The sequence below is a fragment of the Entelurus aequoreus genome, linkage group LG05 (genome assembly GCF_033978785.1).
Source record: "Entelurus aequoreus isolate RoL-2023_Sb linkage group LG05, RoL_Eaeq_v1.1, whole genome shotgun sequence".
Classification (NCBI taxonomy): domain Eukaryota; kingdom Metazoa; phylum Chordata; class Actinopteri; order Syngnathiformes; family Syngnathidae; genus Entelurus; species Entelurus aequoreus.
In genome coordinates, this window is record NC_084735.1 from 52,360,814 (window position 1) to 52,374,267 (window position 13,454).

Sequence of the window (13,454 nt, forward strand, 5' to 3'; positions counted from 1 at the left end):
TCAAGGTCCCTGCCAGGAATATAGAGCTGGTCCACAGTTCCACGACTAGGACGAAAACCACACTGATCCTCCTGAATCCGAGGTTTGACTATCCGGCGTAGCCTCTTCTCCAGTACTCTTGAATAGACCTTACCGGGAAGGCCGAGGAAGTGTGATCCCACAATAGTTGGAACACACCTTTCCGGTTCCCCTTCTTACAGAGGAACTACCACACCGGTCTGCCTATGCAGAGGCACCGCTCCTGATGTCCATGCAATGTTGCAGATTCTTGTCAACCAAGACAGCCCCATAGCATCCAGAGCCTTAAGGAACTTCGAGCGGATCTCATCCAACCCCTGGGCCTTGCCACCGCGGAGCTTTTTAACTACCTCGGCGACCTCAGCCACAGAAATAGGAGAGTCCACCACAGATTCCCAAGGCACTGCTTTCTCATTGGAAGACGAGTAGGTGGGATTGAAGTGGTCTTCGAAGTATTGCCTCCACTGATCCACAACATCAGCAGTCAAGGTCAGCAGCACACCATCCTCACAGTGTTGACAGTGCACTGCTTCCCCCTCCTGAGGCAGCGGATGTTGGTCCCAAACTCCTCCCATGTCCGGGTTTTTACGTCCGTGACCGCCGAAGCTGCACACTGCTTGGCCTGTCGGTACCTGTCCGCTGCCTTTTGAAGTACCATGAGCAAAAAGGCCCCAATAGGACTCTTTCTTCAGCTTGACGCATTCCTCACTGCTAATGTCTACCAGTGGGTTCTGGGATTACCGCCACGACAGGCACCAACCACCTTGCGGCCACAGCTCTGATCGGCCCTCGTGACAATAAAAAGGAACAGAACATGGTACACTCGGACTCAATATCCAGTGCCGCCCTCGTGACATATTCAAAAGTTACTTGGATAGCTTGCACTCACACACACTGTAGTCTCTGTAGAATGTAAGAGTTTCAAGACCTTGTTCAAAGTGGTAGCACTTGTGTGCCAAGTTCCTGTCAGGCATATTGGTTCTGAATATTAAGTTGCACATTTCAAATGCATTATTAAAAGGAACTACTTAATCCACTTTTTATGTTTGATATAATGAAAACTGTTCTTGTTATATTTTTCATACTAAGAATATATTTTTATTTGAACTTTCTCAGGGAATATTCATTTTGATCTAATTTTATTTATATTTGTGTTTTCATCTCAAACTTATGTTATGTTGGCAAAATGACCATTGATTACTATTTTGTATGCAATGAATGCAATAAACTGTATTGCGTTCTTAAAATTTAAAACTGTTGTCATTATTAAGTGTGTCTATTTATATTGTTTATGTATTGTTGGCAGGTTGAAAACTGGTCAGCGGATTTGTGTACAGAAACCAACATTAAAACAGCACCGTGTGATAATCATCAAACAAACGCACAAGATACAAGAACTTATTTTATGCGGTCACACCACACAGCACAAAGGGCTGTGAGCGCATCTGTTTTTATTAGCACACACAAATTGGCACAATCAACCATGGACGCATTTCAGCTGTGCGTGTCAGGCTTCAATAATGAAAATCAAAAACAGGTGTTTAGGAAAGAAAGGACAATTAGGACAAACAATAATTTAGGGCACAACTTAACATGTACAGTTAAACCTTAGTTAAGCAAAAATAAAATGTATTTGATTAATCGATCGGGATATTTGATAGACAACTCTGTTACTAAAATATTCGATAGCTGCAGCTCTACTATAAACATAGCTGACAGGATGGAGATGGAGTTGGAGAGGACTTCGGCACATAAATAAATTAGACAACCCACAAAACAGCGCACCCTAGAGGGATGCTCAGAAAGTGACATTAGGACGATTTGTAAAAAAAATCTATGCTAAATTTTACTAAAGCAACACCATTACATGTCAAGTAGACAATATGTGGACCAAAACTTTAGACAAATTTAGGGGGGGAAAAAAATCATAATATGACCCCTGTAAGTCGAACAAACTCACACAATCATTCAGCCAGCCATTTTGTTTGTTATGCACTCACCCTCATCAAGGCAGCAAAGTTTAATTCCATTCCAAGACATGACAAAATGCACACAACGTGGCCCCAGAGCCGAAGGCAATCGACCTGGCCATCGAAAAAGTAAATGGCTGCCGTAAGGAACAGAAATCCACCACCATCAACAGGTTGTGAAAGACTGGACCGCACCGCACTGAAGTAGACGGCCGGAGCCCAGAGGCAACCCGCCTTGAGACAAAAGTCAAAGCGAAAACGTCTCCTCAACTGCGACACCAAAAAAGGCTGCCTCAGCGCGGAGGACGACAAAGACAGCACTTTCCAGTAAGCTATAGGCCATGTTAAATGTTGCCATATCTTTTATTAAATTTGTTAAGTTTGAGTTTATTTCGAACATGCAAGCAGCATGTTCGAAATAAACTAACATGCTGCTTGCATATACATCACAATTTCCAGTTTCTCTTCTCAACATGTTCGAAAAGGAGTAGGAAGAAGCATAGCTTATTTAATCCTACCCCTTTTCTTTTACATAACAGTTGCTAAAACTTTTGTTCACTTCCTGTTCTCAATTTATTCACAATATACTCTACAAGTAATCACAATAAAAATAAATAAATAAATAATAATTGGTGAAGTAAGTTATATTTCATATGATGAAATAAGTAAGATTATTTTGAGAATGAAATACATTCAGAATGTTTATCAAACACTTTAAGTTTGAAGAGTTTTTTGAAGTGGATCATATTAGTACATTGTTTGATTGCTTTTCTTAATCCATTCCATAATTTATTTCCACATACAGATATACTGAAGGTCTTAAGTGTTGTACGTGCGTACAAATGTTTTAAATTTAAATTTGTGCATAAACAAGAAAGGCTGTGTAAAAATGTCATGTTTCAATGTGTGTATATATATATATATATATAACATATATACCAATAAGGAACCAGGACGTACAGGAGACCAATCATCGCTCCGGACATGTCAGCCACATGTATATATGGTACATCCATCTCCACTTAAAGAGAACCATTTTTGTTTTAGTGTATTTGGGATCCCCATAAGTCCCAAAAGTTTTAAATCAAACCATGGAAGCAAAGTGGAAATAATTATAAAACAATCTTGCCTTCCTTCATACTTCCTCCAAACGAGTTGTTTGGAATTCGCCATATTTGTGACGTTTTTCCCCATTGGTCACTAATGTTCCCTCTAATTTTTCATGTCTGAGCAATTAAAAAAAAATCCCTGAGCATTCAGTGGAGCACATTTGAGCAACATCAGACGTGCACACTGTAGCCATACCAGCAGCACACCTGTCACCAACCTGACATCAAGACAAGTTAAATGTCTTATTATAAAAATGAAATGACAGCAGTCATTTCTATGAGATTATTTTCTAATATACCAATAAGTGATCGGGCCCACTTATGATGAAAATGTAAAACATTGGCATGTTGCACAATGAGATGTAAGCATGGCATAACGTGTACATTACTGTTGGCATAACATGTACATTACTGTGACTATGTGAACTATATCATTAGTTTTTATTAACGTGTATGTAATCTAGTAACAGTATATCATGATTATTATCCATTCATTAACATTCTTAATAAATGACAATAGAATAAGCATATACATATACGAGCAGATACAGTTTGTGTGTGGTGTTGGAGTTGTCCGACTTTTTGTTTGGCCATCAAACGCACCTGTTGCTGAGTCTAATGCAGGGGTGTCAAACTCATTTAAGCTTAGGGGCCGCATGGAGGAAAATCAATTCCCACGTGGGCTGGACGGGTAAAATCCTGGCATAATAACTTAAAAATACAACTACAGATTGTTTTCTTTGTTTTACTTTGGCCCAAAATACAACACGCAGATTATGAAACTGTACACATGACAAATAATCTTCTTGACAAAACACTTCAAGTTAGTTGAAAATTCTGAGGAAAAAATTGTTGCAGTTTCAAAAACACCATGAAGAACACAATTAACTTAGAATCTCAGTATATCTACAAAGCAATTAAACAATAAGTCACAGCCCATGTAGGAATGAACAAAAAAACACAATAAAGTTCACTTTCTTTAAATTTGCACAAGACAATTTTCACAAAACTATATCAATGTGCAGTGTCTCATGCAATATTTTAATCGGGGTTACCAATTTTTTATTTTACTCCTGTTTGCTTTATGTTGGGCTGAGGGGGAGGAGTCGCAGCCCCGCTTTACCGTGTCCCTCCTGCTTGGTATACTTGCTCGCCTTGGTATGAACTATTTGCTTGCCTAACAGAATTGCTATTGCGATATCCAGTGGACAAATTTAGAACAGCAGTTTCTTTACTTTAAAAATGCAGCTAATTTTTACATTTAGCAAACTCATTTTGCGGGCCGTGACAGGCCCTTGGGCTGCATGTTTGACATCCCTGGTCTAATGAGAGCTTCTGTTGGCGCAAATTAGAAAGAGAGCGGCTGCTCTTGATATGACAGATGACAAGAGTTGGTTTTGATGTGGTTTGTAATGCAGACAATTATTCGTTTTGCTAGATAGTAGTTTTTTATTAATGTTTTTGGTGTAGTCACAACCAACAATTAATCGTTTTGCTGAATCAATGGAATTACTGTCTTTAAAGCGTTTCGACAGACATCGCAATAATTGATCAGTGTTAACGAACCTTGTTGTAGCCGCTTGTTGTCACCTGTCATTCAGAGTTGCATTGCAAAATCCTACAGAACAAATTGTTAAATGTTTATTTTATTTAGGGTTCAGATTGGATTGGATTTGTTACTCGGCATAGATTTGCTTTGCACAGAAGATGCAGGAGCAGCGCCGCCTAAACCTAAGGGGGGCCTGGGGCTTAGGGGCTCCCAAGCCTCAACCCCACCCTGCCAAAACCTAAACACCATCCACCAACTCCAGCTGCCCTGAAAACACAGTTTGAAAAAAGACATCTGAATTGTACTCAACAGAACAGCAACAATGCAAAAATATCCCCCATTTAAAAAATTATTTTGTTCATGAGTATGTGCAAGTGTAACAAAGGCCAGTCAACTTCAAGAACAATCCTGGCGGTGCGGGAGGTCGCCAGTAGTTTTAGCTAAGTAGTCAGAACGCTGGCATCTCATACGGGATACCTGGGTTTGCCATTTTTAATACAAAGTAGCGTATAGTTCTAACGTTTATCTGTCAGTAGACTCCATATTCCATCCATCCATCCATTTCCTACCGCTTGTCCCTTTTCGGGGTAGTGGGGGGTTGCTGGAGCCTATCTCAGCTGCATTCGGGCGGAAGGCGGGGTACACCCTGGACAAGTCGCCACCTCATTGCAGGGCCAACACAGACAACATTCACACTCACATTAGGGACAATTTTAGTGTTGCCAATCAACCTATTCCCAGGTGTATGTCTTTGGAGGTGGGAGGAAGCCGGAGTACCCGGAGGGAATCCACGCAGTCACGGGGAGAACATGCAAACTCCACACAGAAAGACCCCGGGCGCAGGATCGAACCCAGGACCTTCGTATTGTGAGGCAGATGCACTAACGCCTCTGGCACCGTGCTGACATAGACTCCATATTGAAACGCTAAAAACTACAACATGGCTGACGGGGAGAAGACACAGTCGAAGTGGAGGCATGTATAAGACTGCCCACAAAAACGACACATCCTGAAGAGAGGGTCAGAATGCGGCTGATGGCCTGTAAAACATAATCTATGCAACATTTTGCCAATGAACCATCAATACATGTTATGTAGACCAAAAGGAAGTGTTTACATGTAGAAAAAAATCATATCATGACCCTTTTAAGTAAAACATATTATCCATCATTACTTTTGAAGATATACACTTACCTGACACATGACAGCTTCCCCTCCGTGCTCTCCGGGTGTTACACTGACAATAACCACATCCTTTTGATGAGGAACATCTCTGAGCTCCCCCCATAGCTCAATTTTTCCCTGCCCAGGGACATTGCAGACATAAGCCTTCCCGCTTGCCAACACACTCAATTCAAGTTCTGTGTCGTCCTTTTGTGTGAAGCGCAGCCTCCGCACTTGCCCGTAAGAGCACTCTCTATTTTCTAGTGAGAGCCCTGTAGGGCAGAGGGAGGATGCGAGCCCTAGGACCTTTCCACCCTGGCTCAGGTAGTTCAGAAATTGTTTTTGAAGCTGGGGAGTGAGAACTTCTTCCTCTGCGAGCACCAGGAGTTTTGTACTTTCCATCCAGGGTTCACTTAAAGCCTGTTGCGGCTCCAGGGGATATATAGTGTACTTTTCCACGTTTAGACACTCAGTTAAAACCTGACGAACTGTATGAAAACGCTCTTTGCTGCCATTTGTGTGCACGAGAACATTTGGAGGTTTCTTGTACTGGTCACAGCTTTTGGTGTCATGTTCAAAGTCTTCCAAAGAGTCATCATCACCATCCAGAAGTAAGGAGTCGCCATACTCTGAAACGTTCTCTGCTGAGGCATATTTTACTGAGAGAATAGTGCTATTCTCTAGCTCCAGACATTCATGGCAGCTAGACAGATGGAGATGATGCCCGTGGTTCTCCATGTGCTCCTCAGAGTCAGGACCTTCGTCGTCGGAGACGCAGCTTTGTCCCGATCCTCTTTGTTCTTCTGATGTCTTCTCTGCTGTGAGTTGTGAGTCACAGTGCTGAGGGTGATGCAGGTGTGTTGTCATGTGACTAGGGCAACGCTGAACGTTTACAGCATGGGTTTGGCACAGCATTACGGCCTCCTCAGGGCGTTGGATCAGCTCACTTACAGTGGATTTTTGGAGAACAACCGCTGTGGAGAAATAAAAGATTATGAACAATACCGCATTGCATTTCTTAGTAAATTTAGTATCATTATCACCAAAGAACAAGGCTAAAAAAACAAGTATCGTATTAAATGGGCTTGCATGTAAAATTTCCGATAAAAGCGCTCTTATTACTTGTGCAAAGCTGAACAGCCAGTTAACATCTAAATGTCCTCCAACAAGCACACGAGATTGGTCTTTCTTGTGTTTTAGTCAAGTCATTTACAAAAGGCAAACATGGTAGGCTATAGGCCACCAGGAGCTAGGAGCTACACAACCGCTAAGCACACAAGCTAGACTGCAGCTGTGTGCCAATTCAGGGTCTGCATCCTTCGAAAGGCGAATTTGAAGGCCGCTTACGTCACAACACTGCGCGAAGGCTGTCCCAATTCATTCAAATTTGAAGGTTCCTCCAAATGCAGCCGACGAATGCGCCCTCCTTTTCCCTGTATTCGAAGGATGCACCGCGACTATCCTTAGTGGCCTCCCATATCCCAAGATACTTTGCGCACCTTTGTTCAACCTGGATCTTTTTGATGATGGCGGCAAATACAAGCAGCGGCACAGGCAGCGGCAGCGAATACACTTTCAAATGTAAGTATCCTCCGCAGGCTAGACTGTCCTATTTAACGGGTGACGCATCCTGCGGACACAGCTAAAGTCTCCAAGGCAGAAGTATCCAGTAACAAACGTGTCCACAAAAATTAACTATTGTGGCCAGTGGATGTCGCCGAAAAAATTACCACTCCACTTCAAGTAAAGACAGCATAAGTCAATTTCAGACAGTTAATAATAAATAGGTTAGTATTTTCTAGACCAAATACTGTTCTCTTATCAAGAAATTGTACTTGATCAAACCTTTTTAACATTTCACACTACAAAATAATGCAAGTATATCATATTGGATCAACGTATCGGTATCGGCCAATACGCAAGACTCCAATATTGGTATCGTATCGAAAGTGGAAAAGTTATTTGTATTAGGAACCCCAAGTACTCACTTTCATGAAATGCAGTGTATTTGTGTACTTACGGACAATCTTTGAAGGCACAAGTCCTTTATCCAGTTGTAGTCGATCCTCTAAAAAAGCTACACCGAGGCGACTGAAATTATCGACACTGGCCTGAGCCACCGCCTTGAAGGGCTTGTCAGGGCTGCAAGCCAGCGGTATGCAGAAGTCCGACCAGTTTAACACCTGTAGAAAAATGAATCTGCTGTCATGAAGGCAGTTTAATTCAGTAGTTTTACACTCATCAATTAATGACTTAAAAACCTTCAAATGTGTTTCCTTCGTGTGTCTATACATAGCAGTTAGGGATGTAACAATATCAAACTCTCACGGTACGATATTATTGCCAAAAAAAAAAATTGGTAAAAATGCCATAGTGTGTATAATGAGGTAGCAGGACTATCTAGAATAAACACCATTACTGTAATTAAACACAAACACATGTTCTAATCATATTTATCACTAGAAACATGTATTTTTAAGTGCAAAGAATTGTGCAGGAACAGCCACTGTTTAAAGCATTTTTTTTTTTTTTAAACATACAGTTGAGTGTCTTTACGCTGTGTCTTTTAACTTATACTTTCTGAGAAGCAATGTCCTCTTCAGTGGACATTTTTTTATCAGTTTGGAAAATGCGGTTTATCAAAAAAGTTAAAACATCCATCCATCCATTTTCTATCGCTTGTCCATCTCGGCGTCTACCCCAGACTTTTAATAATGTAAATACCTCACAAATTGATGTTTAGCCTTGCTGGTTTCAAATATATTTTCCTGGTGATGGTTTATCAAGTAGCTTCTCATATTACTGTATTCTCTGCGGAGTGCATTGTCTGTGCTCCCACCGGGCGCTTTTACTTCGCGGCTTGGAAACGCTCGAGACGAAAGGTGGCGCTGGCGCGCTTTGCATTGCTGTACGCAGGCTTTATTATCCCCGCCAAAGTGGTTATGTTTTTGCCAGGGTTTGTTTGTTTGCAACATGACTCAAAAAGTTATGGATGGATTTTGAAAACATTTATATTCCTCTTATCTACTATGAACACACTTCTGCCGCATGCTTCCTCTATATGGTTGAGGATTATAAATACCTCGGTGTACACATGGACAACAAGCTGAATGGGTCAAAACACGCTGAGGCACTCTACAAGAAGGGACAGAGCCGCCTCTACTTCCTCAGGAGACTAGGATCCTTCAACGTCTGCACTAACATGTTGAAGATGTTCTACGAGTCGGTGGTGGCGGGCGCCTTCTTGTACGTCGTGGCCTGCTGGGGCAGCGGGCTGAGAGCGAGGGACGCAAACAGACTGGACAAGTTGGTAGAGAAGGCCAGTAACGTTGTGGGAGTGGAGCTAGACTCTCTGGCGGTGGTGTCAGAGAAGAGAAGTCTAGCAAAACTCCTAGCCATTATGGACAACACCTCCCACCCACTACTCTCGGACCCTGCAGAGAGAATGAGCACGTTCAGTGGAAGGCTCAGACTCCCAAAATGCAACACGGAAGGACACAGGAGGTCCTTTATACCGACAGCCATCAGACTGTATAATGCACATGTTCCTTCTTGACTGCACTTAAATGTAGAGTATATGTAGAATATATTGATGTTGTTTACATATTATATATTATATATACATTATATATATTATATTATATTATTTATTTATTTATATTTATTATTGTCTATTGTGAGCGAACTGTGGTGCTGAATTTCCCCCAGGGATCAAAAAAGTACTTTCTATTCTATTCTATTTCTCCCCTTCACGACGTTCCACGCCCCCACCTTGACGGTCCCACTTTGCGCAGAAATTTTGCGAGGTGTAGTTTACTTTCAGACCTGCCAACGCAAAATCACCAAAAAACGCTTTCTTTGGAGGCTCATGAGGATAGTGTGGCGGAAGGAAATAATACCCAAGGCATGGCGAAGAGCTGGTGGTGTGCTGATTCCAAAAGAAAAGGATGCAACTGACATAAGTCAATTTCGGTCAATCTCCCTCCTCAATGTTGAGGGAAAAATATTTTTCAGAATAATTGCACAGAGGCTGTCCACATACCTGGTAAGGAATAAGTACATTGATACATCTGTACAGAGAGCAGGCATTCCTGGATTCTCTGGTTGCCTGGAGCATACTAGTATGACTTGGTACCAGATCCAAGCAGCTAAGAAGGAAAAAAGAGATCTCCATGTCATATTCCTTGACTTAGCCAATGCCTTTGGCTCAGTTCCACATGAACTCCTGAGGGAATCCTTCAACTTTTTCCATGTACCAGAACCAATCACTACGCTGGTAAAGGCCTACTTCCAAGACCTTCAACTGTGCTTCACAACACCTGACTTCACTACAACATGGCAACGACTGGACGTAGGCATAATGGCAGGCTGTACAATCTCACCTCTGGCCTTCAGTATGGCCATGGAAGTCATCACCAGGGCCTTGAGGTGGGTGGTGGGCGGTGAGCGAACTAAGACCGGGCTCCGTCTCCCACCTGTCAGAGCGTTCATGGACGATATGACTACACTGACCACAACTGCAGCATACACCAGGCGTCTACTTGCAAAACTGCAGGAGAACATCAAGTGGGCCCGGATGAAAATCAAGCCAAGCAAATCTCGAAGCATCTCTATAGTCAAGGGACAGCTTAAAGATGTGAAGTTCTGCATTGGAGATGACCCCGATACCAACAGTGTCTGAGCAACCTGTCAAAAGCCTTGGCAGATGGTACAGTGCAAGCCTTAAGGATGAAGATCAAGTGCAGTAGTTAAAGCAGGACATCGCCAATGGGCTGGAGAGCATCAACAAGACTCTACTGCCTGGGAAGCTCAAGCTTTGGTGCTTACAGTTTGGTCTTCTCCCACGGGTAATGTGGCTACTTGCCATGTATGAGGTCCCACTAACAAGTGTGGAGAAAACAGAGCGAACCATTACGTCATACGTGAAGAAATGGCTTGGTGCCCCGCCATGTCTAAGCAACATCGGCCTTTACGGCAAAGGGGTCCTTGAACTGCCCTTCACAAGTCTAACAGAGGAGTACAAGTGCTCAAAAGCAAGACTTATGATGACATTGAAGGACTCCAAAGACCAGACCGTCAGCAATGCTGCACCTCCCGTACTAACTGGACGGAAATGGACACCATCTAATGCTGTGGAGCAAGCTACATCTGCTCTGAGACACCAATACATTGTGGGACATATCCAGCATGGAAGAGGAGGCTTTGGCCTGTCAGGGAGCAAACCATCTTGGCCAAGGCAACATCATCTGAGCTGAGGACTGTGGTGGTCGAGGAGGTGCGCAGGCAGGAGGAGACTGCGAGAAGTACAAAGGCTGTCTCTCTTGCTAGACAGGGGCAATGGATGCGGTGGGAAGGCCTGGACAGGAGAAAGATCAGCTGGAGTGAACTATGGCAGATGGAAGCAAGCAAAATCAGCTTCATCATACGATCTGTATATGACATGCTTCTATCACCAAAAAACCTACATCAGTGGTATGGGGAGGATCTAACCTGCCCCCTCTGCCCAGCTCCAGCGACTCTCAGGCACATCTTGTCTGGTTGCAAAACCAGCCTCACACAAGGCCGCTACACATGCAGGCACAATCAAGTCCTCAAGAGCCTGGCTGCAGCACTTGAGACCAAGAGAAATGCAACCAACTCCTTACCCCCAAGACCGAGTAATCCAATAAAAACAACATTCATCCGGGAGGGACGGGAAAAGCCCAATAATTTTCCTACGAAGCCAGAAATTGGACACCTATCCATGGCCTGGGACTGGAAGATGCTCGCAGATGTTGGCCAGCAACTCATCTTTCCACCTGAGATTGCTTCCACCAGCCTTAGGCCAGACATGGTACTCTGGTCCCTGGTCCCATTCGCGAAGATCTGTGTATATCATAGAACTCACAGTCCCATGGGAGAACTCTGTTGAGGAGGCCTATGAACGCAAGAAACTGCGATAGAGAGCTGGCAGCAGACGCAACTCAAAATGGCTGGAATGCGAAGGTTTGTCCAGTTGAAGTAGGATGCAGAGGATTTGTGGCATCTTCCACCATCAGATTGCTGAAGGAACTTGGAATTCACGGACAGGCTCTGCAGCAGATTATCAGAGCAGTTTCTGAAGCAGCTGAAAGAGGCAGCCAATGGTTGTGGATCAAACGGAAGGACCCTTGCTGGACTCCAAGAACATGACCCACCCCCCCACGTTTCCAACCCTCCAACCTGAGGAGGGCCTCTGAGGTATGTGGTCAGCTCTAAGCTTGGCTCAGAGAAGAGGACGGCCCTGCCTTGCATAGTCCCTTGGGATGTTAGTAATTTTATAACTAGGCTAATCCTAATGATTGGGCATGGGACAAAAGCTACGGAGTTGATCACTTGTTAGCTGGCCGCCTTTTTATGAGGGTGTTTAGTGAGTAAAGGCCGAAACATCCCAGGATTCAAAGGAACACTACTGAGGATGTGTCCCAAAATTGACATCTAATCCCACTCTAAGGAATACATCTCCCATGCCACTCTTAATATCAAGGCAAATCTCATGTGAGTGCACACCATCTATTGGCACAATGGACAGTCTTAACATCACTTCCCGTGTTTTATGATTCTTTACTTTATTACAAGTTGTAAATGTAGTCAGTGACACTCCATTTGTGTAGTAATTACTGTAATAACTCAATCCGAGTGAACAGAATGCTAATGCTAACAACCTAATACTAAAGCTGATGTGTTCGTGTTGTCTGCGTAAGATAAACACTGATAATTACAGTATTTTTTTATATATTGTTATTTACAGCTGAAAAAAACCAAAAGGAATCCCCTGACCCTCATGAATTCATCATTTCCTGAGAGGATGTTTTTCTGACTGTTGGGCATTGCAGACAAAAGCCTGACTTCTTATGAACAATTCAAAACTTCTTTTTTTGTAACTATATAATTTTTTTATATTATAGCTTTGTTTTTCATTTACTTACTTTTTAGTAAAATAACTATTGTCCGTTTATTTAAATGATATCATTGTAGAAATATATTAAACCACTCCTCCATACGTCATCAGCCTGATTTGTATAAAGTACCTTGAACTGTGAAATGCAGTGGAAACACAAACCACACACTTCTACAGGAACCTTAAGTTCAAGGAGATCGAGATTCCAGGAACCAAAAGTGGAAAAGAGCCTAATTTAATTTTCCACTAAACATCAAATTACACCCATTTAGTTACCTTCCATCCATCCATTTTCTACCGTTTGTGCCTTTTGGGTTCGTGTGGGGTGATGGAGCCTATCTTAGCTGCATTCGAGGGCCAATTTACTGTTGCCAATCAACCTATCCCCAGGTGCATGTCTTTGGAGGTGGGAGGAAGCCGGAGTACCCGGAAGGAACCCACGCAGTCACGAACATGCAAACTCCACACAGAAAGACCCCAAGCCCGGGGATTGAACCCAGGACCTTCGTATTGTGAGGCACATGCACTAACCCCCTGGTACACTGTGCTTCCCCCATACAGGTACCTTTACACTCTTTTCACCCAATATAGTAGCTTTGAGTGTTTTCTATTGTAGATTACATTACTCACAGGTACCACAAAAGATCCTTGAAGCGTCATTGCTATGGTCATCACCCGGCCATTACAACACAACCACTTTGTGGAAATAAAAAAAGAGCTATACG

At 42.9% G+C, this 13,454-nt stretch overlaps 1 protein-coding gene across 1 annotated transcript in view; it reads right to left on the reverse strand.

The window, feature by feature from the left end:
* Nucleotides 1-13,454, reverse strand: part of hlcs (holocarboxylase synthetase (biotin-(proprionyl-CoA-carboxylase (ATP-hydrolysing)) ligase)) — a 44,582-nt gene that overhangs the window by 24,980 nt on the left and 6,148 nt on the right. The window contains exons 3-4 of the mRNA XM_062048348.1: nt 7,831-7,993; nt 5,841-6,784 (exon numbers count right to left, since the gene is read on the reverse strand). Of these exons, the coding sequence (XP_061904332.1) occupies nt 5,841-6,784; nt 7,831-7,993 (1,107 nt within the window). The remainder of the gene's footprint in view (nt 1-5,840; nt 6,785-7,830; nt 7,994-13,454) is intronic.